The sequence below is a fragment of the Ambystoma mexicanum genome, chromosome 7q (genome assembly GCF_040938575.1).
Source record: "Ambystoma mexicanum isolate Mex_15411 chromosome 7q, UKY_AmexF1_1, whole genome shotgun sequence".
Taxonomy (NCBI): Eukaryota; Metazoa; Chordata; class Amphibia; order Caudata; family Ambystomatidae; genus Ambystoma; species Ambystoma mexicanum.
The window spans coordinates 131,274,926-131,302,728 of record NC_090941.1 but is presented as its reverse complement, the minus strand read 5'-3'; the positions used below and the strand labels follow the sequence as shown (position 1 = coordinate 131,302,728).

The 27,803-nt window shown below is 43.0% G+C and overlaps 1 protein-coding gene across 2 annotated transcripts in view; it reads right to left on the bottom strand.

Annotated features, from left to right (window-relative positions):
• GPC6 (glypican 6) overlaps positions 1 to 27,803 on the bottom strand; it is a 3,633,782-nt gene that overhangs the window by 1,877,101 nt on the left and 1,728,878 nt on the right. For both annotated transcript variants that reach the window (XM_069639953.1, XM_069639952.1), the window contains exon 3: positions 21,401 to 21,792. In XM_069639953.1, coding sequence (XP_069496054.1) covers positions 21,401 to 21,792 — 392 coding nt within the window. The remainder of the gene's footprint in view (positions 1 to 21,400; positions 21,793 to 27,803) is intronic.

The following is a 27,803-nucleotide window of genomic DNA, read 5'->3' as shown; positions in this document are numbered from 1 at the left end:
ATCAATATTGAATTTGCTCAATTGTATGAAACAGTCTCAGCAACATGCAGTCCTACACAAAATAAGTTTAATACATCACCATCAGGCCTATACTGAAATGTCTTTAATACTTGTTAGCTAAGCTTGTTTATGGGTAAGTTATGGAAAAAGATATTTCTCAAAGTGATCTTTTGGACTGAGAAACAGAAACATATTTAGGCTCTACAGACTCAGCTCACCCTGAAGATTGAGTTAAAGGCCCAATTACAGCAAGGGCATTTAACAAGCTATATGGACCTATAACATCTGGTGCAGCACCAGGGTGAGATCCATAAGGCTTATACAACTCTTCCAAATATATAGCGTGTATATAAGTATGTACAGGTTTTCAGTATAGAATTCCACCTGGGTGGGCACATGGAATAAGCTGCAAACAAAACTCCAAGCTGCAGGTAGATTGGGACTGTAGCATTCAAAAACAATCGGCAGGCTGTAACGGTTCATCTAGTCTGAAGATTGTCCAGTGAGCATGTGGTTGCAACATTCCAAGGGTTATAATCACCAGTGTACAGTTCAACCTTCATCTACATAGTGTTTGCACTGTGTGTTTACTATGTCATTATCTATAAAGTAAAAGACAATGGTGTTTTATTCTTTTTTTGTTCAAAAAGTTCCATAAAGTGATGAATAGGAACAATGAGTCCTCAAAAAAGGACTGCTGAGCATTTTAAACTCACTGAACAAATGTTGAATCTGTATCTAATTAACTATATTGACTGATCAAAAATAGCAATCATGTGGCAACCAAGCATTACCTTTTACTCCTTAGGTCAAAGAATCTGTGAAGGATTCATGTCGAAAACGAAGTTCATTCAATGATCAGAAGAAATCCAAGATAATTGCCTGGCGCTTCTAAATCTCCATGGTGTCCTCAACTATTTTGCCTGCTGGAAAACCCCAAGAGTGACAGAGGATATCCTATAAGCGGGGTCTGCAACCTTTGGTTCTCCGGGAGTTTTGGACTATAACTTGCATGAGGCTTAGCCAGCATAATCAAAGGTGATGGCTCATAGGAGTTGTAGTTGAAAACATCTGAAGAGCAAAAGGTAGCAGACCTTTATAATACAGAAATATATCCTTGAGCAGTTTATGTTGGTTAAACAAGTTCAGCCTTTGATTATAGAAGTCAAACCCTTTGAAATAAGCATGTTTCTCGATGCAGTATTGCGAGTCATCACTCCTCCACTCCTCAAGAAACAATCACTTGATCCATCAACCTGGCAATTATTGACCAATATTGTACCACCATGTTCTACCAATAATTCTGGATTTGAGTATGGTGAAACATTTGTAAGACTTTGGGTAGGTTCTATGGCAGGTGTGTCTGAGGTCAATCATAGAGCATCCAGCCCTGAAAACTATTTCTGGATCCCTTTTAATCACCAATTTGTGTGCAAGTGTTAAATCCATGACTCTTTAATAATATCTGCTTAAATCCTCTGAGCATCTTGTTGCACCCTTTATGATGTTATGTCAGTTACACCCATCCTGCTCTGACAATGGAAGTGATTGCATGGTAAAAGTCAATGATTGCATTGGACAAACATTCTTAAAACATAATTCATTCAGAACTCAGAAACTAGCTGTGATGTATTGCCATCTGGCAAGGATGTGAAAGCCCTGGCTTTTTGGATTCTTATTAAACAATAAAATGATGCAGGTTATCTATCTCTGAAAGGGAAATCTGCTAATCAGATTCCTCTTTCAAATGCTCCGTGCCATAAGCATAGTGTGTACTTGTGCCTTGCTGCATCAGTATCCTGATTTACAGCTCCCGCTCAACTATTGTCGCAAAGCAGGTTCACAGGCCACAGGTGGCCTCTTCACAACTGCAGTGACACCCAAGTCTCTTTAGTGCAGAGGGTGCATTTGAAATGTGCATCCTGTTCCACAAATTCAATAATCCTGAAGATGTTGTCTTGGTGGTACATAAAGCGGTAACTATAAACAATACCTAGGTTAGGGCATGGTGGCCAGCATTTTTCTGAGTTAACACAGCAGTATTAAATGGATTTTGCACATGTGAGAGCCCTGCAGCCAAGTTCAGATGTGGAAGGATTATGTGTATTCTTCCCAGACAAGGGCCAGCCCTGTCCACTGACGGGACAAGCATTGGGGGATTGCTTCTCTTTGTTTCTTTGTAAGGACCGGCCCAGGACAGCCATTCCACAGGACGCTGGCCTAGGAACAGAAACCGGGAGGCCATTCACAGAGAGCCAGGCCTCACACAAGTAGAGGTGCATTTCTAAAGGTATTTGATACTATTGAGAGAGGAGGGGGCAGAATTAGGATGAGCAAGAGTGGGATCTGCAGTTTTTGGAGGGTATAGCAATTTCAATTCTCTATGCCTCTCTTTCTATTTCCTGTACCTTTCACTTCCTCTGGAGCAAAGTATTCTGCATGTGACATCGTAGAGCAAAGTCCACTAATTTCAAGAGCAGGGATTGGACCCCTGAAGCATGCTAGCTTTAGTCCAATCACATGAGGACTTTAGCCTATAAAAGAAGGGGTCTCCCACCACTTCTCCTGAATCATCCTGGCAATCATCTGGACCCAACCAGATTTCTCTGGACCCTGCTGAGAGAGAAGTCCTTTCTAAAGTCCTCCAGTTGTGAGGTGAAGGCTGGTGTTCCAAGGCAGATACCAGATCTATCCCTGAACCATGCCCAGGGATGATTGGCAGGGATCTGCTGCTGGAACAGGACCTGCCTCTCTGGAAGCCACAGTGATAACTAGGACCTCACCAGTTGTGTGCCAGCCTCCCCATTGTTTGGGAGTCTGAAACAAGGACCCATTTTGTCCCTAAACTCCTGGATTCTTACTGACAGCAACCTAAGAAGTGGCCTGAAGGTGGCACAATACTTCCTCTATGCCAGCCACATCAGTACTGGGGACCTCACAGTGTTTAAGGACCCCTGCAGCTGTGTGCCAGCCTCACCCGTGTTTGGGAGTATGAGAAAAGAACCAATCTTGTCCCTGATTTCCTGGATTGGGAAGCCAAGACAGTTGGGATCCTAGTGTTTTTCACCATTGAACTGCTTGGAGTGTGTTTTAAGAACTGTTTGGCATATATGAACCAGCTGGACCCTCCGTTGATGCCTTTTGCAAGAGTGCAAAGATGTCTGGTTTGGTGCTGCCAAACAACCAAGAAATTCAAAGAAGGTGCTATTGACTCCTAACTGCCCCATGGTCCATTTTGGGCCCTACATACTGGTTAGGTCAATTTGAACCCTTTTTGCTCACAAGCACATATTCTTCTTCAAGAACATTGTTGTTTTTGCTTTCCTTTCACCCCTGATTCATTACCTAGAGTGCTGCATCTACTATCTCTGCTTATTCTGTATTCTTTCCTCAAGGGTGGGTTTTGTGAAGTGTTTTTCTAGTTAGTTATTGTTGCACATGGTGTGTTCAGCTAAATTGTATATAATTTTATAGAACCTTGATTGGACGTTCCTTTATTTTGGACTGTTCTACTTCACGGTTTTGATTGCTACTGAATCACATTCACACCCCTCCTAATAGTATAGACTTCCCTTGGTCCAAGTTACAACAAAAGGCAAATGAGGTATATCTCTTGACTGTGCCTGTTTTACGTTTATAATTGTGTTGGCTCTTGGTTTGTAGAAGTGTGAGGGCTGAGTGGGCTTGATAGCCTCTACTCATCCTTGTACTCCTGCAGAGCAGAAGTCAATTTGTCATACTAGCCTGTGGAAAATATTACCCAACATTACTGCAGGTCGATGTCTGCGTGCTCTGTGTCCATTTCCAGACCACAAAATCCATGTATGTGGCTTTTGGTGGCAAACTATAGTTAGAACCATAGGTTGTCCAACTGGTAAATGTACACATTTACCATCTTCACCTCTGGTTAGATTTCAGTTGGCTACTTATAGTGCAGCATTACCCTGGCCATGTTGGACAATTCCAAAAGCCTCAATTCCAGGCTGCTACTTCGGATGATGAAACACCTACAGAATGTTTAACACTGAACAGTAACACTTATGACAAGGACACCCTTTTATATTTCATATCAGCAAAAATCAGTGACACTTTCATTATTTGCCACTTTACATTTTCACGGCAGGGACGTCAATGCTTTCCCATGGAAATGTGGATGTTTATATAGATACATAGACCTTAATGTTATGGGAAGGGTTAAGGGGAAGAACCACTTGAAATCCTTGTGCACAGCTCACAGAGGTGCCAATTTTGTTCCTTGTTGGATACACATGTTAGTTTAATAATCTGTTTTTGGACACGTTCTCCCATATTCTATTCTTCCAAGCTATTTGTTCATTAACAAAAGAGTCTTATTGGGGCAACCTACTTAATCTATGCTGCTGTTTCTTCGTCAGCTACACATTTCTTCTGGAACATTAATGGTGCGTTAGTAAGGTATTTATTGAGCATCAATCTAGCTTTGGGAAGCAACAGAGCACTTTACAATCATAGGAGGAAGAGCACAGTGAGGAAAGCAGAGAAAAGGGGAGCGGGAAACTAACAAGGCAGGGCGATGGAGGGCAATTGGCAGCACAGGATCTGCAAACAACCAGGGGACGGGACAGTGGGGAGAAGATCACTGAGGCTCAGGTACGGTGGGGAATGCAGGGTGTGTGAACCTAGTTAAAAGGGAGGAGCCATTCCTTGAAGAGGAAGGACTTAATCACTTTCCTGAGCTGTAGAAACACTGGGGTAAGTCTTACTAAGATCAGAAACAAACTATGTTTAAACTCAGCTTTTGAAATGAAGTCACCACCTCATTTTAACTCCTAACTGACACACCGCCCTCTACGTTGTCCTCTCAATATGTCCCGGTCTATATATAATGCGCTCTGATGCCTGTGGGCTGCAGCACTATATAAATATATAAATACAATTAGATTGAAGGGGAGGAGGTTTCAGAGTCTTGGAGCGTATACAGAGAAGGTCTGTCTTCTGGTTCTTTCCTTCGTGCACCATCAGAGTTCAAGGCTGCACATTTCCTTACTTCTGGTGGATCGCAGGCATCAGACTTTCTCATTGAGGTAGCTTGTGGACTGCAGTGTGACAGGTTTGTAGACGATGCACCAGGATTTGTAGATGATATGAGCTTGCAGCGGGAGCCAGTGCAGTTTGATGAGGGTCAGTGTGATGTGGTTGAGTTTGCAGAGTCCTTTGATGGATTGTGCTTCAGCATACAGAACACATCTCAGTGGAGCAAGGCCTTCTAAAAGTACATTGTTACCATCCAGGTGGGAAAGGACCAAGGCTTGGACAATGGATCTGCATTTATTTCTAGATTGAAGGCCTTGATATTCTGCTGGAGAGAAAGTTGAAACCAAGCCGTTTGTGTCTTCCTTGATATGTGCTGTTTGAACCTGAGGTGTCTGTCAATGCTGAACCCAAACAGCTTGCAATGGGTGGCCAGCTGGGGTGTGAAGCCCTTGAGGTTCATAGCAGAGTTCCAGATCTGTATGTCAGGGCATTCTGTGTTGCTGATCAGCAGTAGGAATTCAGTCTTGGAGGGGAAGAACTTCAAGTTAGCACTGGAAATCCAGGACTGGATCACTGTGAGGCAGGCCTTGAGCCTCTGGATGGCTTTGATGGAGGATATCTTGAAGTAGATCTGCATATTGGTGTATTTTTGTGGAGCACGGAAGGTTCCAAGCAGTTCCATGTAAAGAGTTAAGATCACAAGGGGAAAGGATGGATCCTTACAGGTCTCCACAGGTGATGGGTAAAGTTTGTGTTCTGGAAGAATCCATTCGTCTAAACTATTGGCGATTAGCAAGGTAGGATTTGAACCAAGCTAAGGACGGTCTTGCTCGTTCCCATGCCGCGATGTATCATTTGTGGTGCATCATTTGATTGTGCTGTTAACCTGATGTGGTGCGATGACCCGTATTTTACTACAATTTCAAAAATATTTGTTTTGTTTTTTGGACGTGATCTACTCCACCAGAAAAAGGTGTTGTGATCATTTGTGAACCGTGGCACTAATACTGAAGAAACGTTGTTGCACAATATTGCTTGTATCAATGGAGTATCTGCTGTCACCATCTTTGTTCTGCATAATTTCATAGCAGACATGTGGGCGAAAGTGACATGAAAACATCAGGATCTTGCTCATTCTGTTTTGCAACAACAAATAACCAAAGGAGGAGCTTACAAACATATCCTGTATTTATAACACATTTGTCAACCATTTACTGAACATGTTGCCAGACAATACATGAAGAACAAACAATACAAAATGAATGCAATGCTTTTACCCAAGTACCACAAATCGTAACGGAAGAACAGCAAACACTTCAATTTACTCTCGGTGAAAACGGAAACACAACAAAAAGGAATTGGCTCTAGAGTCTTCTATGAGAAAGGCCAAAAACTCATTAAACGTGAGCTCTACTGAAAATCGCAGGCTTTGAGAAAATCACACAGGAGCAAGTCAGGTATTCCGCTTGGCGCAATTCTCTTTTGATGGAAAGCTGTAAAAACAGAGGTCGTCTGATCTTCTGAAGTAGGACAACGAGATGAACCTTTGAGAAACCGACTTTTAAATTTGACATTGGTTCAAAACAATCTCTTGGGGTGGCTGCCTATTCTGCATTTCACTCCATGTACAAAAACAACCACTTAACAGCCACTTAACATAAGGTGGTGATTTGCAACATGGTAGTTTAGACCACTGATCACAAACCTCGTGACAAATCCAAGTGTCACCCACTACCTCTATCTGGAAATATGTGCATTGAAATGCACAAATGTAAAGAAAACACTCAAAACAACAACTGTGCAATGTGTTATGCAAAGTTATGATAAACGGTTTTCAATGGCATGATTACCATCATCAAAATGGCTGTAGCCAATCGCGCCATGGTGGCCATTTTGACACACGCCTCTGCACTCCCCTAAAAATTGCAAATATATAATCCAATACCCCATCGCCCCTTAAATAATGCTTTTTGAAATTGTGCTAAAAAGGCCTTTTTACCATGTTATGAAAAAGATACGCGAGGTGGGCGAATACTGTCAGAACAGTTTTCTGGCATTTTAGGGCCTGCACAAAACAACGCCAAGACTGTCTATGGGGGCAGGAGGAGTGTGTTCTGCCTCCTGAACGGCAAGTGCTTTTCTGTGCGTAGTTCCACAGCCGTAGAGAACACACTGAAAACGAACTTCCTCCTGTTTGTTTCCGATTAAAACACAGACACAGCAAAGATTCAGACCCGAGAGCACGTGCAATAGGATCTTTGGTAAATGTGTCTCCCAGGGGCACAGGATCGGACCTTGTACCGGCTCTGTGTCCCAAAGAGCAAGCCTTAAACTTGGTTTGCCCTGCCACATGGACTAGGTGGAGCTGCCGCAGGGTCGCAGATATAGGGTCAAATCTCTTGAGCTTCATCAGTGGTTGTAATGTTGCATTTTGGAGCTACTGAACTCTACCAAGGGTCTAGGTAAGGATCCCAAGACAGAAACTATTAGAGCAATCAAGGGTGGACAGAACCAGCACAGTGACCACAGCTGGAGAGGTCAAGCAAGAGAAGGGTGAAGATCCCCTTCCTGGCTGCAGCTTCCCCTTAAGGAGAGATTGGGGGTCATTCCGAGTAGGGCGGTAAGGGTTAACGGTCACCGGTAACGAGACCGGTGCCGTTAACCCCTTCCCGCCCTATTCCGAGTTCCCTTTGCGGGTTGGTACTTAACGCCTGCTTTTTGCAGGCGTTAAAAAACCAGCCCGCAAAGGGACCTAGGAGCTAATTACGGCACCGTAATTTACGGTGCCGTAATTAGCGCCTTTCCCATTCCCATTGAGCCCTACGGGCCAAAAATGGGAATGGGGAAGGGCCCATGGTGAATGGGGAATTACCGCCCCCGCCAACCTTGGAATGGGGCGGTAATTCTGCCATTCACCATGGCGGAGTCGGAAAAATAACGGCGTCAACCAAGGCGCTGCCAGGGTCGGAATGAGGCCCATTAAAAGCTCAGCGTCCATAGTATTTTGACTGCATACTGGTGGGGGAGCTTCACACAGTTCAGAAGAGTAACCGTTGAATGGTCAGGAGCTCCTTGAATCCCCTATCACTAGAGGCGTTGCTAGGAGGGAGACTGCGGGGGCTATAGCCCCGGGTCTTTTGATTGTAGCTCTGGTTAGAAGCTCAGAGGCTACAACCAAAAAGGCTAGTTAGCCCCGGGTCCTGACAGTACTGACATTAGCGCAGCCCCAGATCATTTACAGACCTAGGCCTATCACACGTCTGTCTAATATGCATCACATTTCTGGTGCACTACAGTCTAGTAGTGTCCTTTGCAATTTCCCTACTAGCTATCATATGCCAGAATGTTCCACTAGCAGCAGAACCTCGTGTAGGATTATCCTGCCACAGTCACAATACATGTTATCTGTCAGAGCCCTGCTTAGGAACAAAAACATAACATAAAGAACATTAATACGACCAACAGGAAACATAGGCTGTCTATAGGAGTTTAATAATTTCTGCGTGCACAGGACTGGAAAATTACACCCTGTGAGTGATCTCATTTAAAACTGTACTGATTTAAATGTAATAACGTACTACCTCTTTCAAATAATGAGGAACCCAGTAATTACTTAATTTGAAGTTAAACAGTTTTTCCCTGCATGAATACTTTTCGTTCAGTGTTGAAAATAACATTTGCTGTAGTTGTGCTAAAAGATATACTGGTCGTATTGAACAATGTGAAAACAATAGCAGAGACAGAACTGATTCCGCTTACACTTGAATTTAAGCAGTGCCCTCCAGGCTACCTTTTCCACTGCATGATTGTAAATGTAGCATAGAAACTGGGCGATCCCGGGTGTCTGTGCTGGCCCACACGGAATCCTGGAAACAATTACAAATGTAAAGGAAAAGGAGGAAGGATAGCTCAAGGGTGTCAAGACAACGCAGCGCAAGACAGGTTTGATTCCCGTTCCCGTGCTTAGAAACCACTCACTGGTATTAAGCACGTTATAAATAAACAGTTAAATAAATAATTAAACCCCCATGTTCAAGCAAAGCAGAGGGTATTTATTTTCTGTAGTTGCAAATTACAGTCAGAATTATTTTAGGATGTCTGGCTTAATGAAAATTCAATGAGGGCGGAGATATATGTGTATTGTATCCACAGGGGGTCTGGGATTGGCAGATGAAGTCTTTACCCATTGGTCAACCAACCAATTCCGTGTATTGCACTTCTTTTATATCACACTTAATGTCAGAAACCAGCCTTTAACCGCAGGTTACCGGGAACCACACCCAAGCTGATCAGTGTTGTTGTGCTTCCAATACAAGAATGTGGCCCTGAGTCATCAAACATAAAATTCTACAGATGTATAACTATTATTATTATTATTATTGTATTTATTGAGTGCTGACCTAGCTTCGGGAAGCAATGGAGTTCTTTACAATCATGGGGGGGGAACAAAGTTAGGGAGCAGCAGAGAAACAAGGGAGCAGGGATCTTAAAACAGGGGAGGGAGGGCAATTGTCAGCAATGGATTTACAAGTAATCAGCCGAGGAAACAGTGAGGATCAGATCACCCAGTCTCAGGAATGGTAGAGAGTGGACAGTGTATGGAGCTAGGTCATAGGGAGTAGTCATTCCTTGAAGAGCAGGGTCTTGGGTGCCTTCCTGAACTGTAGAAGCAAGGGGGTGAGTCTGATGTTGATGAGGAGGAGGTTCCAGAGTCTTGGGGCATTCTCAGGGGAGGCCTGTTTTCTGTTTTCTTTTCCTTCCTGCACTGGCACAGTTCCAGTCTGCACATGTCCTTACTTCGGGTGCATCATAGGCCTCCATAGATTCTGAGTTTCTCAATGAGGTAGCTTGAGGGCTTCAAGGTGACAGCCTTGTAAATGATGCAGCAGGATTTGAAGATGGCTGTAGCAGGAGCCAGTGAAGCTCGAAGAGGGTCGGGCCATGTGGTTGAATTTGCAGAGTCCTTTGATGAGTCGTGCTGCAGCATGCAGGACACATCTCAGGTGAGTCAGGGTAGTCACCGGAAGGCCTTCCAGAAGGGCATTGCCACCATCTAGGTGGGAGATGACCACGGTTTGGATAGCAGATCTGAAGTTTATTTTCTGGGATGAAGCGCTTGATATTGCACAGGATGGAAAGATGTTACCAAGCTGTTTATGTCTTCCTTGCTAAATGCCATTTTAAGGAGAGGTGTCTGTCAATCTCAAACCCAAGGGACGTGGCATAGGTGGCCAGCTGGGGTATGAAGCCCTCGAGGTTCCTCGCAGAGAGCATGGTCTGGATGTCTGGGTGTTTTGTGTTGTTGGTTAGCAGTAGGAAATTCAGTCTTGGAGGGGTTAAGCTTCAGGTAGCGCTTCAGGTAAGCACTGGACATCCACAACTGGATCAATGAGAGGGAGATCTTGAGCCTGTGGATGTCTTTGATCGAGGATGCTGACCCTCATGCATTGATATAGACTGTTGGTGACTGTCTGGTGGTCTACTGTGTCAAATGCTGCTGAGAGGTTGAGAAGAATCAGGAGACAAGGATGGCCTTCGTGAAGGATTTTAAGGGCATTATTGATCACCATGATGGTAGACATTTCTGTGTTGCGTCTGGGTCTGAAGACAGATTGGTAGGACTGAAGGAGGTTGATGGCCTTGATCTTTGATGTGTTGTAGGAGTTGTGTGGCTACTGCCTTCTCAAGGATTTTACCTAGGAAGGGGAGATGGGTGATGTGGTGGTAGTTGCTGAGGTTGCAAGCATTCAGTGTTATTTTCTTGAGAAGCAGGAGGAGTTGTCCAGTCTTGAGGGTCGAAGGGAAAGTGCCTGGAGTTAGGGAGCTGTTGATGCTTGCCAGTTAAAGGAGAAGTGGTTCAGTTGGAAGTGTCTTGGGTGCAAAGGCAGCAAGGAGTCTGCATACAATGTGGCCTTAACAGATACTAGAATGACAGTGAGGTCTTCCATAGTTAGTATCTTGAATGTTGTCCATGTAGTTGTGGTTTAGAGAGCTTGGAAGTGTAGTGTGCTATCAGTTGTGCCATTGGTGTCTATGTGTTTGTGGATAATGCAGATCTTATTGATGAAGAAAGAGTTGGGGGTCATGCTTTTCTCAATGGAGTAACGTGGGCGCGGGCAGAGGGTTTATGCAATGCTCGTTGGCTTTGAAGAAGGCTCTGCTTTCATTTTTTGGTAGTACTTGGCCTTGGCAATGGTTATCAGTATCTGCGTGTAGCACGTAGTTGCCTGAGCAGCTCATAAATTACTTGCATGAATTGTTTCTCAGCTAGTAAATCAACATCTTCCCCCCTGCGTCCCAATCAAAAGGAGCCCTGACTTTTGTGCATTGTGTTTGATGGTGGTACATGGTATGAAATAACTACCATGTACAAATGCCCTTTCGACATTAATATACAGAGGCAAAATAACGCCCATTAAACCTTTGCAGATGGTACAATCTTGTTGTATTCCCTATGAGTCGGAAAGGGATTTTGCAGCATATATTACCTCTGTGGTACAATGCAACAAAGCAGCTCTTTCAATAAAGACATCCGACAGATGGGCCTTTTATTAGTAAGTGTGTCTTTCAGCCAGAGATCATCTCTATTTTAGTACCAAGCGTTCATTAAATAGGACCTACATTAAGACAGAATCTCCTTTTGGGATGTCATTTCTATTTGTTCAATTTTTTATGAGCCGTGAGCAATTACAAGGAAAATCTCGGAAAGCAGTGACATTTTCACAAGGGAAGCAGCTTGCCGGGCCGAGGAACACTGCAGCACTTAGAGCAAACCCCTTGCTTTACAGATTCAGCAGTGTGATAGCGAGTGCTTTGCTTGTATGTAGCTAGACATCGTATACATTCATATCTGATGATGCTACTTTTTGCAGGGAATCAGCGTCAGCTTGTCTTCTTCTTTATCTGCAGGGAAAAGGTGAGCATCTAGGGATTTTCTGAGGCTTTGGGATGATTTAATGAAATGTCCACAATACGATACTTTCTGCCTCATCACGAGTTTGGCGGTAACCTTAAATGCAGTGGTAAGGCTATTACCGCTCATTTAAGGGTCAGTCAAATCATGGGTTTGGCAGGATTTACCCGCAGCTCAGAGCAGGGGGTAAATCCGCTGCAAAATTGCTGATTTTCGGTGCTATTGCCGCGCGCTAATACCGCCGATGGTAGTAACGCCAAAAATTCCCCATTGGGTCCTATGGGGAATGGGGAATTCACAAATGGGCCCAGTGGTAAATGGGGAATTACTGTTCCGCCAAACCCATGATTCGGTGCTAATAGCGCCAGGGGTTTGGTGGTAACGCTAATAGCCCTGGCAGTGTTACCACCACGATATCGCCCAATTCGTGATGAGGCCCTTTATCTAAGAGATGGCCTAATATTACATTTAATCTAGGTGATCTCCAACCCTGTGGAGATGTAAGAGAGAGATGGACAGCTCTAGATCCGGAAAAAAAAGAATGGCTGGACCACGTAATTTGCAATGGTGTCAGATCTGATATTTTGGACTGTTAAACATGTGGTTAGGCCCTGGTTAGTGCGTGCCAGTGTCATTTTTGCATTGATTGGTCAGTGCAAATGTCAGCACAATAGTTCCAGGCGCTGGTAAAAGAATGCTGACAGCTGTGCAACATTATCTGACGCAATGCATATGAGGTGAGACATACAATTCATTCTAAATGGAAAACTCCTTTGCTACTAGGTGTGTGGGCTGGGCACACACAAGAGAGTCAAGGAGAAACATGTATGTGCCACAAAGAAGATAAGCAACATACAATTCAGACATTTCATATGAGCACATGGGCATTCCTATATATGGAAGGATTTGGGGTATAATGATAAGAGTCCAAAGGCTCATTACGAGTATGGCGGTGCCTGAAAAAAGTGGCATTATCGGAATTACGGACACTTTTCCTGCACCGCCATTCTACAAGTTTGGCTCTGGAATGGGTGACGAATGGGAGTCCAAAACATCAATCAGGGCCTTTCTTTATATATTGATTGCAGATGACCTGGAAATCTTTATCCCGTAGAGTAATGGTTTGAGGTTAACTGCATATGCAATCCCTGTCTTCCCGAATCGAAGGTGCAAAGTAATGTTAGAAGTGCTACAAATGTGGCCAAGAAGCTTCTTAAACAATGTATTTTCTTGGGCTTCTAACTTTCTCACATTCCAGACTCCCCAGATGTCTGCCCCATATCAGGCTACCATAACTGCTAGGGCCCAATAGAGCTCCATTATACACAATTTTGGGCGTGGGAGGATAGCTCAGCGGCAACGTGCTCGCCTTGGAAGCAAGATGACACGGAGCAACACAGGTTCAATCCCTGGGTCCATGCTTAGAAACCTCTGGGTATTAAGCGCGTTATAAATAACCTATCATTCGATCATCATATCATATCAACACTGTCTTGGCTCTAAAATATTCAAGGAACTTTCGTAACGCCTATCCTCATCTAGATAAGATAGTGCTAGTTTTGTCTATTTATGGCTCCGAGGATGTGTTTGTATTGCTACAAACTTCCCAATAATCAAGGTTGCCAATTTTCTCAATCATTTTCCCATCGGAGTCAAACCGAATTTCATGGCTCTACGAGGTTGACAAACCATGGACTTGGTTATCGTGATGTTTACTGAGAAGTCCTTAGCAGTGCAAATGCTACTCAAGAAGTTACATTGTTGCCATAGCCCTATTGGTGTTTGATATGAGAATTGCGCTCTCAGCAACAAAGTAGAATACCCCATTGCTCCCTGTTTAGTCTCATTACATCTGCACCAAAGCTCGCTATTTGACCCCAACAGGTTGTTATTGAACAGAGTGACTCAACATGGAGCTAGGACACATCCTTGCCTCATGCCTTTTGTGTTGGGAAATTCACTTGTTTTTTGACCACCCGGTACCCGGAGCAGGACAGCGTGGAGATTTCCACAGATGCTGTAGAATACCTACCAGTAACATGGACAGAATTGACAGCCCTTTCATTGTCTCCCGTGATATGTCAGTGTTTAAGTCTACAGAAAGATGGTAACATGTTTCATTCCTAAAGACCACGATAGTGTTGAACTAAAAGCTATAATCAAGAAACCACATCCAAAGTGGTGACACTCTTTGGAATCCAGCTTACATGTGAACAATCTGCACATTTTCTGTCTACCAGCCAAACAGTCAAATAGGTTTGTAGGTCCAATATTTTGATTAGTCTGCCCCCCCCCCAATCTCCTTTTTTAATTACATGGACCATCTAAGCCCCCTGTCAGCTTGATGGAAAAGACAGGCTTTTATTTCAGATGTTAAAAGTTTGGAGAAAGAAGTGATCATACTACTGGTAATGCATGAATATATATATCTATATTAAGGGTGTCGGGATCCTTCCAACTGATTGTGCAAACACATTGTGCCCAGTCTTTGAATCAGAACAATAATATTATTGCCCTAAAGAGCTGGACTAGTTGTGAAATAGGATCTTGCCCTGTTTATAAAACAAATTTCCCCAGAGATCTTACACTCATAGATTTTATAATGCGGCCTCATTCCCTTGGTCATGAGTTGCCAGATACCATATTGATTTCTTAAGGCTACCACCATGACAAGAGCCTCCCATCTCTCTCTCCCTCCTGCAACCTCTTCCTACCCACCAATTGTTTATAGTCTTCAGAAAGATATTTGCATCCCCTCCCCAGGAGTTTTAAGGGCCAGCAGTAGTTCTGTTTTAGCCTTTTTGCAGTCAGCATTACGCACGCAACAGGCTTTCATTGGTCCTTCTCTAATTGCCCGTTCGCGAAGCAAAACCGCTACCATTGATTGACAGACAGAAAAAAGGAAGGTATGAGATTGAAGTCCCTATACAGATTGTAGCCGAAACTATACATAAGTGGGTACATCGGCTTAAAGAGCCATACTGAAGGAACCTAGGGACATAAGGGGAGCAGCACACAACATCCTGTTTAGATATTTTCTATAGACATTTGTGGTATTGACAAAGTGTTGGATATCAGATGTAGCCTCACCACACTGAAAGAGGCAAAAATGAGACTTCAAAATTAGAACTAAAAGCAAATGTCAGAATGCACCAAGATAACGTCATGCTAGACAGATTAGAATAATGTTTTCAACATGGTGTTCTGCACTCAAGCTAAGGAATTCACCATGGACAGTCTAAGTATCCTTGTTGCAGTTCTCAGGGTGATGAAGTATTTTGGGATCCCTCACACCGATGGTCTCTGTGGAGGAATAAGAAACATTTGCATTACCTGTATATAGACAAGTCTAAAAGGTGTTCTCAGTCTATGATTGATCCCAGAAATGGGATGCATGAGTTTTGAGGTGTCAACCCATTTCTGGGTGGGTGAGCCATGCTTTTTAAAATAATATTATTATTTGCACATGCAGAGAAAGTGGCTTGTGCCTGAGTTAAAAAGCAAAGGAATACTGAAACCTTTCGCTCTTCAGATGTTTTGGACTACAACTCCCATTACCCTAGCCAGCATAGTCAATGAAGCAGAATCATGGAAGTCCTAGTCCAAAACATCTGGAGAGCCACAGGGTGCAGGTTTTCTTTCAGTGTGTTTTAACCTTAATTATCTGTTTCTCATTCTCGTCTGTTCCGCAGCCTGGCCTTTTCCAACTCCTTGCAGTGCTGCCAATAGGTTATCTGTGGATAGACTGGTTGTGGAGGGAGTTGAGGGAGTTGTCAGGCAGGAGGGATTTAAGTTCAAGGTATGTGGCTGTAGAGGTCTTGGGATGGTCCCAGAGTATTACAATGGGGGTAGGAAGTGAAACCAAGAGCTGGGCCAGATCAGGGAAGAAGGAGTTGAGAGGACCACAGGGTCAAAAGAGAGCCAGGACATTGAGCGGGGACAGGGAGAGAAGGAGGGAGGAGTTGAATAGTGGCATATTCAAAGGAGGAAGAGTTGATGTCACAGGGGAGTAGAGGGCAGTGTTGAGGGCCTTATTGAAATCGAACCGCACACATGGTCGACCTTCCGAACAGGCCTGGAAGAATGGGAGATGGTAGCAAAGTCAGTGTAGAGAGCTGCTAGTGTAGCAGAGTCATGAGGAGAGAGCCAGGTTTCTGTGATAGCAAGAATCAAAGGTTGTGGGTGGTAGATTCAAAATGGTCAGTGATGTAGGAAGACTTGTTGCAGAGGGATTTTACATTGCAGAGGCTAAGTGACACAGTGATAGGTGATGGGGAGAGGAGAGGGTATCGTGGGGTAGAGGTGGCTAGATTAGGGTGGACCTCCTGGGAGCATCTTATTTGAGGGGTGTGGGTGCAGGGGGCAAGGAGGACGATGGGGAGGCCGGAGATGGATGCAGAAGTTACACTAAGTTGAGGCTGAAGGCTAAGAGAAAAAAGGAGAAGAGTGAGTAAACGGAGAATTGGAGTGAAATCAAGATGTATGATGGAGGGTAGAAGAAATAGGCAAGTGAAGACCGTGAAGAAAGAGTCTAGCCTAGGAGAAAAGGAGGGTAGGTGAGTGAATGGAATTGGGAAGAGGTGGATGGCTGGCTGAGAAGGAGCAGGTCTAAGTTCTGAGTTGGGCTAAAATGGGACAATAGATAATGAAATGACAGTTAACAGACCTAAACCAGCACTGTCCCTTGGCTCTGTGTAGCAACAGAAGCTCTGTGGTTAATTGATAGTCAATGGATGGAAGGGTCCCTATGTGTGGAAGCAGCAGTCAGGTAAAGGGTGAGCTTGGTGAAGTCCTAGTTTGAGAAGTTATTCTGACCCAAGGCCCTTACCAGTTGCATCCGGTCCAAACAGGGAGATGCCCATTGCTGCTTGTGGCCCTTGGCTGCAGACACCCATGCTGGATGCCCAAGGGAGACTGAATAAGGAAGGCAGTGTGTCACGTGTCCCTCTCTGAGCCAGTCACAGTGTTCTAGATGGCTTTCACACTTGCAGGCAGAGTCCTGGGTTTTGCAGGTCAAGGGAGCTTTGATTTGTAGGCAGAATATTCAGATGGCACATAGGGTTCTCTGGTTAATATTATCTTTGTAAGTTATCTGTTTTCTTATACACATTTTGTTTCAGTTTCCTTAGTCCTCATTTTTACACCATCATAAACAAACTGATTATTCATTCTTTGTGGGAATGCCTTTGACATCTGTACCTGTGTTATTTTAAGTCATTTCTGTTTGAACATTATATGCCTGTTCTTCAAATAAATAAACATACAAATTAAAACATTGATGGACAAGCCCACCCCCCACCCCACAGGCAGATTAGCACACACTTCCTTTCCCCCCTGTAATTATCTTCTCTTTTTCCCACTTGGCATAAGTCATTTTTGCAATTTTAGCAAACACATGACACACTTGGAGCCATAGTTCCAACAGATGTTTCACTCCCCACACTGTTTTACACCTCTTTTTCCAGTAAACATAAACAAGGTGAATGGCTTCCTGGTGTTTTATCCTTTATATTCAAAACCAATAATGGTGTCACCGACCTTAACCCCAAACCCGGGTTACGTATGATACCTCATTCAGGTGACCCATAACACTGTGCTGTGGGACTAGTTAGAATTTGCAATTTAGTAGCACTACTATAAGCACTACTATAAGACACATTCCTTTGTGCATTTTTTTTTATTTGACTCACTATTTCCTTCTTCATCATAAATGCCATTGCTTTAATTAAATATCTCAGTCACATAAAATGTTTTGCCCCCCTGGCCTATTTCAATTGCCAGACATTCAGCTCTCTAAAGAACCTAGAAATAAGCACAGGTACCAGCATCATATATAGCCATTCCTATCCCAGAACAACACTAATATCCATTAAAGTTCATGATCTGCTCATGTTAAAGTCTCACCAGTTCTTTTCACCATGGTTCAGTGCATAAGTCACGCTCGTGGGTGATGCATGAATTCCACCATAGTGGAGAAAAGGGAAAACCTACACTTAAACAGGAATGAGCAATATGCTAGTATTTCCAGATCAGGCATGCTGAAGTCCAGCACATTATGAGCTAATTCACCAGAATAGTATACTGCTTTTAACACTGTGGGCCCGATTCATGGAACTTTCTGCCCGGTTCAAAGTGACTGTGCACAGTCCTTTTTACAGTACAAAATAGCCTTGCCCATGCTTTCACTGTGATAATACACTTTGCACGGCAGTGCAAAGTCACTTTTCAGCAGTGCAAAGTCACTTTGAACCCTGCAAAAATGTCCATGAATCGGACCCATGTTTATTTGCAGTATTTTCAAGTTTGACTTTAATGCTCACACGTTTTTATTCATCAGGAGCTTGCACCTGGCAAATTTGTTACTTTGATATGAATCCCAGCACCTTTTCTGGAGCAGTGTGGCATGTGTGATAACTGCACAGTGCACACATAGACTTATTTATGAATCACCCAGCAAGTGGCGTTTGCAGGCGTGCAGCAAGTGCTTCTGTTAGTATAGTTCTAGGTGGACCAGGTTCTGTGCAAACTGCTCATGAGCCATTTGATTGAGAACAGAATACCAAGAGATTAAACATCCAAAACCCAAAGTGTTAATCTTGCAGGACCCAATGCACAAATAGGACATGCAAATGGCAGACTCTGAATTATAATAAGACTCTGAAACTTAGCAGAACACAAAATAATGAATAGCACTTTCAAAAACAGTTACTTTTCTGAACTACCAACAAAAACATTATTCTGAATTCATCTTGTATAGACCTTTCACCCGCCTATGACAACTTGCTTTCAACCGCGATACTTGAATTCCCATTAGTTTAATACATATTTTCATGAAGCATACAGGGCCTTGATTGCCATTGGTATACAGCTCCTCAGTTCTGCAACCCCCTTACATTTAGCTATCATACGTCACCCCAAAGCTAGGTTACGTATGATACCTTATCCAGGTGAACCGTAACACTGTGCTGTGGCACTAGTTGGCATATGCAATGATGGAACTCCCATGCATTTAATACATATATGCATGAACCATACAGGACCTTGATTGCCAATGGTATAAAGTACCTCAGCTTTGCAACCCCCTAACACTTAGGTAGCAAACGTCACCCCAAAGCTAGGTTAAGTATGACACCTTATTCAGGTGAACCTTAACACTGTGCGGTGGGACTAGTTGGCATATGCAATGCTGGAACTCCCATGCATTGAATAAATACATGCTTGAAGCATACAGGGCCTTGGTTGAAAATGGTATACAGCCCCTGGGCTCTGCAACACCCTTACACTTATCTATCATACGTCACCCAAAGCTAGGTTACGTATGATACCTTATTCAGGTGAAATTTAACACTGTGCTGTGGGACTAGTTGGTATATGCAATGCTGGAATTCCTATGCATTGAATAAATACATGCTTGAAGCATACCGGGCCTTGGTTGACAATGGTATACAGCCCCTGGGCTCTGCAACACCCTTACACTTATCTATCATACGTCACCCAAAGCTAGGTTACGTATGATACTTTATTCAGGTGAAATTTAACACTGTGCTGTGGGACTAGTTGGCATATGCAATGCTGGAATTCCTATGCATTGAATAAATACATGCTTGAAGCATACCGGGCCTTGGTTGACAATGGTATACAGACCGTCAGCTATGCAACCCCCTTACACTTTCTTGAAGAGTATCCTAGTTAGGAGATGCTTTACTCTACAGTAAGGGTGACACCCCTACCCAAGCCCTTATCATAAGATTGTCTCTGCAGATCCCATCCCAATATTTCTTCAGTGTTTCACTCAAAACAACCCTGGCCGGATGATACATTGCTTGCATAACATGCTGCATACCCCACATGCATGGCATAGGCAATGTTGCATGTGACAAGAAGGAATGTTTAATAAATAACACAAATTGACTACTAAATGGAACAGCACGAGTATATACCAAACAGGTCAGCTGGAGTAACCAATGAATGCAGCAATGTATCTGCCAGCCAGCCACATCCATGCACTTCATCATATTGGGATGCCCACATGCAGTCTGTCTGCAACGTCTAGTGGCCAACATTAGATATGAACAGGGTCTGTGACCAGCAGTAGCATTAGACAATGTACATCCCTGTGAAGATGAAGCAAACACAAATGAGCACCCCATCCTAGTCTGCCCAGTGTAGAAGCACTATCCTCAGTACACGTCAAGTCTATACTACTTCCGCAATGCATCCTTAACCCATCATATTGACAAGAATGTAGAGGGCCAGTTTCAGAGGGAGGATTGTGGAGGTGACAAATGACTGCCTAGAGACTGCTGGCTGATAATTGAGCTGTAATTAGCAAACCCTTGATTGTCAGTAAACATTTAAGTGGATGATCATTTGAGAAGACGGGACCAGGAGACTTACTTAAAAGAAGAATTGATCCCTTGAAAATTGCAGTTTTAAAGGACAGTAAACAAGCACGGAACTGATTGGGTGAGAGATTAACCATCGCCCTGAATGGCTGTATTTAGGGTGATTGGTAATGCTGCTCCTTTCCTACAGGGATGGAGGAAAAATAATCAAGGAAATGAAATCCTTAAAGGCAAGGCTTTGTGTCAAGAGGTTCTTCGTGTATTACATTCCTTTAAGGGTTCAAGGAAATCTGAGTATTTGTCATCAGCCTAATGAGGTTGGCATGGATGATCTCCTGCTTAATTCTCTTCCACTGTCCTACAAGACAGAGATGTCCATGCACACAATGTGATCAATTTAGACGCAGGACTTGCAATAGCCACTGTTGGATTTCACTTTTTCTGTAAGGGATTTCTGAAAACTAATTTCTAATACTTGAAAATAATATGCACCCAGTAGGCCATTGGCCGTTTCCAATGAGCATTTCTTGCTTTGAATGATAAAGTGTGTTATGTGTGCCCATCTGGAGATTTTCTACTGAGATTTCTAGAAATATTTTTTGATATATTGGCTACTGAATAATCTTTTTAATAGGGTAGTTTGCATCTTCTGTAAAAGAACAGATATTCACGAGACAAGAAGCCCAGGTCACTTTGGAAACCAAGTATTTCTATTGTAAAATGTGATGACATGCTCTAAACTAAGCTATGCATTGGATGCATCATTGCTGGAGATACAGAGAGCATGCTAGTTCTATATATGATCATGTCCTGATGAAGTGCCAATAGATGTGAAACATGGCTTGGCATGTCTCGATGCAAAGCAAATAGTTTTCACCAAATGAAACATTTTGGGAAGGACAATTGAAAAGCGTATAGTGAATTCCTATGATTTCACATAATTCTGTGTATTAAACAAGTCAACGCGTGTAGGCTAATTTAGTTCCTAGAAGATCTCTGACACAAAATTTGAAATTAATCCTGGACAACGCATCCTTACTTAATAATGAATGAATAATGAACTACAATGTTTCAGATTCTCAAAACAAAGTGTGGAAGTGCATTAAACTGCGGCAATGCATTGACTTACCTTGAATACTCGCTTTGCCACTTCTTTTCCCACCGAGAGACCCTGGACAAAGGTCCGTGCAGCAATAAAGGCTCTTGTCACTTGAACCTTCAGCTTCCTGGGAACATCGCCAAACGGCTTGAGCTGGTCCGTGTATTTGCTGACGCATTCCAGGTAGTCCTCCGTGAACTGATATTGGGGGTTAATGAGCTGGAACATCCGCTCCAGAAGTCTTGCCCAGAAGTCATTCAGCATCTCCTCCAGGTTCACATTCCCTCCAGTGTAGTAGCGCTTCAGTTCAGTGAAAAGATCTTGAAACACTTCAGAGTTTTGCAAGTACAGCATTCCATAGGTCCGGACAAACATGTCGTTGAGGGATTTTCCAGAATTCTCCACCAGCTCCCGGAAAAATTCTGTGAATATAAAAGAAAGAGGGCAGTTATTAATACACACAAGAAGAAAGCACAGACTTAAATAAACATTGACAACTTCAGAGGTCATCTGAATCGTCCCCCTGCTCAATTACAGTGTTCCTTAAATCTTAGTCTTGAAAACCACAGGCCAGATGTATCCTTTTACAATATTCAGTGGTGTTGCAATAAAATGTTGTGCAGGTCTGCAGTCGTTTAGCATTTGCCCATACCCAGATGTATTTAATTGTTCCAGGCAAATGGGGCTTAGTTGGCGTAGGCCGCGTAGTTTGAAGGGACTCTGCTCCGGCATGCTAACGAGATGGGACAAAGAGACAGTGGGCCAGTGTTGTTGACATTGCAACACGGTCTCCTTACGACAGGAGCCCGAACAAATACCATTGTAACCAGTGTCCTCTGTGAGACTGCCTAATCATTTGTATACCATTTATAAATGTCACCATCATGCCTGTACGTTGGCTGCCACAGATTGGTCATTGGGATCATGCATTAATGCTGTTTTTATGTATAGGCCGACGGGGCTAGAGCGGTCATTAATTCCTGGCTCACAGCCAGTGGTGCAATATGTTTGGAGTATGAATTTTTGCTTCCATTGCTCGGCACCTCTTCGGTTGTAGGGAATGGAGGGTTAATCAGCAGAAGCATAGCGATATGTGGCACGGGTATTTGCCCTGGCGAGCAGTTATGCATTTCTACCTCTCGCCCTTGTGCCCAAGAAACTTCTGTTCTCATGCGGAGCTAAAGGGAAGCTCAAGGGGCTTGGGCAGTGCCATAGTAACCATGCAACCACCGAAAAACCTATCAGGTTGATGTACCGGACAGAATTATATGCCGGACGAATTATCACTCACCATAACCATCTTGCCCCTGATGATTGCCTTAGTTTTCTGCTTTCCATGGAGGCTCTCATCCACAGCAGTTAGAGGCATGTGGATAGGGTTATGCATGTATTATCCCAACTATATGTTACTGATTTACATTTTAAGGAAATGTTGCTGACTAATGCAAATTCTAACTGTAATTATTTGTTTTCAAAAGATTAGGCAGTCAAGGGTGTCAGCGAATGAGGATTAGAAGGGTAAGGATGAGGAAAAACAGGGGCAATGGGCACATCCCCAATGACTGTTAGTTTAGGAGGGTGGAAAAGCCATAGACCTTCAAACAGATATATCCAGGTCAGGATTTTGCAGGGGAGCATTGTGTCCTACAATTCCCACTGCTGAGTGAGGTTAATCTGTGATGTCATCAATGATATTTGTGATGTCATCTTTGATGTCCTGGGTGTTAGTCTTAGCAGTGCACGTGGTGGCACGAGTTATGGTTGCTTAGCTTACCATAACTGTCGAATTTCAGGGTTTTTTCTATTTTACTTGTAACAATAACGTCCTTTTGACAACGTTTTTTTACTGAATTTCATAGGTTTTTAGTAGCGCAACTTAACCATAACGTCCCTTTAACAACGTTTTTTCATTAAATATATATTTATTTATTTATAAAACGATTAAACATCAAATGGTGTTTCAAGTGGCAAATCTTTGGAGATTTCTCATACTAGCACATAGAGATCGTTATTGACATCCTCTCAGCCAATAAGAATGTTCAAAGTGCAGTCAATAACCACTCAAAATTACTGTATTCTGACTTCAAAGTAGGCATGGAAACAATAATGCAATTTCCAGACAAGCTGTCTTTCAACAAGACACTGGGCCCCATTACGACCCTGGCGCTAATGGTTTAACGGCGCCGTAAATAGCGTCGGCGCCGTTAAACCATTAGCGCCTGATTACAAGGTCCCTTAGCGGGTTGGAGGCTTTAACGACTGCTTTTTGCAGGCGTTAAAATCCAACCCGCTAAGGGACCTTGGAGCTAATTATGGCAACCGTACTTTACGGTGCCGTAATTAGCACCTTCCCCTTCCCCATTATGCCCTATGGGGCAAAATGGGAATGGGGAAGGGCAAATGGTGAATGGGGAATTACCGCCCCCACCAACCTTGTGATGGGGCGGTAATTCCCCCATCCACCATGCGGAGACCGGCATTGACCATGGTGCTAATAGCACCATGGTCCAGCGCCTGGGTCGTAATGAGGCCCACTTTCTCTCTAAGAGGATATGTTTTTTCATCAGGAATATTATATTTAATTTATCCTAGTGAAAGCTAAAACACTGGAATATTATTTTACTTTCTTATAGAGAAACAGTTTACTTTTACATCACCCCTAATGCCTGCTCATGTTAACCCCTCCCCAGTTTAACCAAGTTTGCAATTGAAATATGTAACTTATAAAGAGAGCTTTGTTATTTAAATACTGCAAAATAAAATGAAATGTAATGTATTGATTGTGTCGATTTACTTTCCCATTATTAAACAAATGGTTTTTAGTTTACCATGAAAACTGCAAAACATCATTTGCTAGTACCACTATGTGTTAAAAGCCTTATAGACCTCGAAAGGCATCATCATCAGCTGGGATAATGACTCTTCCCCAATGTATGGCCTCTGTCCATAGAGCTACACTGGTTCACACTGCCTGATAAAAAATAGTGTCTAAGCATTATGCCAGTTAAAATGCAAGCATTTAGCTACTTTTGGACCTACAAAACACTTTTAAAATCTGGATTCAGAAATGAAAGCATCCCATCAGCAATTTTTAAATCCCAAACTTTTATCAACTAATGAAGTATTTGGATTTGACAATTTAACATAAGGAGGTAAACACGACTTTACACAAGCATAATTAAATTTAAAATGCAAACGTATTGCAATACAAATGTCAGACAGGCCGAATTGTGGATCAAGGAGATTGAAGAAAGAAGGCGGGGCTACATGGTCTTTGTTGAGAGATGGAAGTGATGAGGGCCAGGAGTGTTATATTTTATGGGCAGTATCACTTTTAGTTTTAAAGCACGAAAACTGGATAAAGTTTGGACTAAAGAATGGGCGTTATCCATAAATTATGCAGCAGTCATGACACTCACCTGCACCCTAATTGGAACACTATTTTAAGCACTGATGGTAGGACGTGTGAATTCATGTGAATTAGTGCGCATGAAAACGCTAGAAAGTACCCATTTTCAAATTCAAATTGATGAGCCATATGAAAAAAAGAAAAGCTTGTTCTTTTGAAAGACCTACTTAAAAAGAAACTATTAGGGTAGAAGAAGGAAGTGGCTGCAGGTGGCTTGCTCTCTTTGTTAACTTTAAGTGAAGGCTGAAATGATCACAGCAGCGTTACATATTCCATCACCTCCTCAGAAGGAGTCCTCCTACTCATCATTGTGATATTTCAGAGTGTGAGCCCAACCCCATATTGCATCAATATTATCAACATAAGGTATGCGTGCACATTGGCCTTTGTGAACCACCATATTACAGATTATTCAAGGCAGTGACTGACATTCCACTGTGGGGAGATTGCTCCGGTAGTCCATTGGCTGACCTCCAAACAGAAAATATGCATAGTCAGATCAATATGGCAATGGAATAGAACAGATGGTCCCATTGTGATTTCCGGGGTACAACGAAAGTCTTCATACACCCATGTTTGTTTTGCCTTGTCACGGTCAGGGATAGTGGCGGCTGTTTGGTAGAGGCATATGGCCCTGAGGATGGGTGCGGAATTTAGCCTCTCAGAGAGGTGCATGGTCATAGTGGTGCAGCGTTTAGTGGGTGAGGGAATACTCAGGAGAGAGGAGAGCGCAATATGCAGGGGTGTTCTAGTTAGCCATGACAGGATGTCTTTCTATGTATGCTAACGCTTACATGATCTAATTCAGGGTAGTCCAACTCCAGGCCTCGAGGGCCAGAAACCTAACAGGTTTTCAGGATATCCCTCATGAGTATTCATGAGAAAACATGTGCATTAATTTAGAATCATTGTATGCAAATGTATTGCATGAATATTCATGATGGGTATCCTGAAAATCGGACATGGATCCGGTCCTCGAGGCCTGGAATAGGACAACCCTGATCTAACTTCTAGGATGCCCCTACCACAAGTAAGGGTTCTCACATTCTGAAGTAACCAGGCTTCTGGATTTTAGGTGATGCTTACATGGGAATATAGACCCCATGTGAAAAGGCTGTTAATCTTTGGAGTGTAGGGATATCCATACAGTGTTTATTTCAATGTACTCCTTATTGCTTACTAGATTGAACACGAATTTTGCACGTCAGATGCTTAGCATTATTTATATTTTTAGGGAGCCATCAAAGAGCAGTGACAAGCCCAACAGGTTTGGAATTTCTGTAGGCATACATGAACCCCAATTCAGGTATTTTAAAAATTATAACTTGTATACGTAAAAATGTCCTACAGTTGATCTTAAAATGTATACCATGTTACTACTAGTATGGTCCTTTCATTTACAAACCAATAAATGCTAACATTTTATCACCACTCTTTATTTTGCTGTTGAAAATAAAATACAGTGAGCCATGCTAATTAGTTTAATTCAGGGTTACGTGTTGGGATGCTGAATAATCTGGAAAACAAGCACTGTTTTCATTATGCCTTGAGCAGCTTAATAGCTGCAATCAGTCCATTAAATTTCAGCCATGCTTTTGCAGGCAGACATGCCTGATGTCAATCACATAAATGTTACACATATTTGGATAGTGTTTAACTTAATAGATGCTATTAACCCATTAGCTTTCAAGTATCTCTTTTTTTTCAGAGGCAAATAACGTTTTATATCAACTTAGTCTACAAGGAATTTAAATAATACAGAACATGTTCCACTTGCCATGCTACTGGTATTTATGTAGCCTGCCACTAATTCATGAAAAAGTGTAAAGACCATATATGATTCACAGTTTTTCTGATACAGGTAATCATGTCCTGATTGGTAGGTCTGCTGATCGCACCCCATGTTCCAATGCCAACATTATGGTGCACCCATGTGCCTTTGCTGAGACAGACTCCTGATACACTCATCACCAGCCGTGCAATCTTGCTAGCTGCTGTGACACAAAGTTCCTGCAGGTTACGGTTTGACTTTTCAATCTTCTGCACCACTGTTTTCAAAATGTCTAATTATGGGCTTCATCATGGTTGGGCGGTATCCCGGCGGTAAATCCACTGGAATACCACCCAATGCAACTACTGTTAATGCCATTTGGTCCAGCCGTATTACCGCTGGATTACAAGTGGCGGTGGTGGTGTAAGTCCCTATTTTTTTGGAATCCATTGGACTCAATGAGGCATTTTCGGCCCAATTACAGCAGTGGTAATTCTGCCATGGTAAATGTGCCGAAAATGGGCAGAAGGTTGGCAAATTTACCTCCATCTCAGAGCCTCCAACTTCCCACCCAACTCATAGTTGGGAAGTGCAGTAATGTGGCAGTAACGCTCTTACCACTGAATTCTTACCACACTGCCCAACTCATGATGATTTCCTATGTGCCTTAGTCAGTATGTTGGCACGTGAATCTTTAAATGTAAGCAAGGACTAGCTGGGGCTTGATGACTATGAAGAACACACATTTGTATAGCCACAGCAATTTGAAATCACCCTTGTTTTAGCTCTGTGAATAGGGCCCAGTTATAAAAAAAAAAAACAATCAAGTGTCCTTAAGTGACAGACACTCCCAGCTACAACAGGACGTATATGTATTGGAGTCTGTTCACAGTTAACATTTAGAACAATGGCCAGGATACTGCCTTTTGCTCCCTCTGCATGAAAGGCAACCCACTTTTCTCTCTGGGCAAAAGAACCCTCATCAGACGATCTCCTGGGAATCGGTTCTTCAAAGACAGCACTGACATAATACATTCACACTCGCGCCAGAGTTCTAACCACTTGAGTCACTCTGAAATCGACAGGAATGAGAATGGGGCAGAGTTAGAGTTGCCAGAAGGGATTGGTAGGCTGAAAGAGGGGATGCACCATCTTGTTCCCTGCTAACTTCTTTCCTGCACCGAAGGCAATCTTGGTGGGATGTCAGGCATCAATGGGCACTGGACCCCTTACAGCAGGCTTGTTTTGGACTA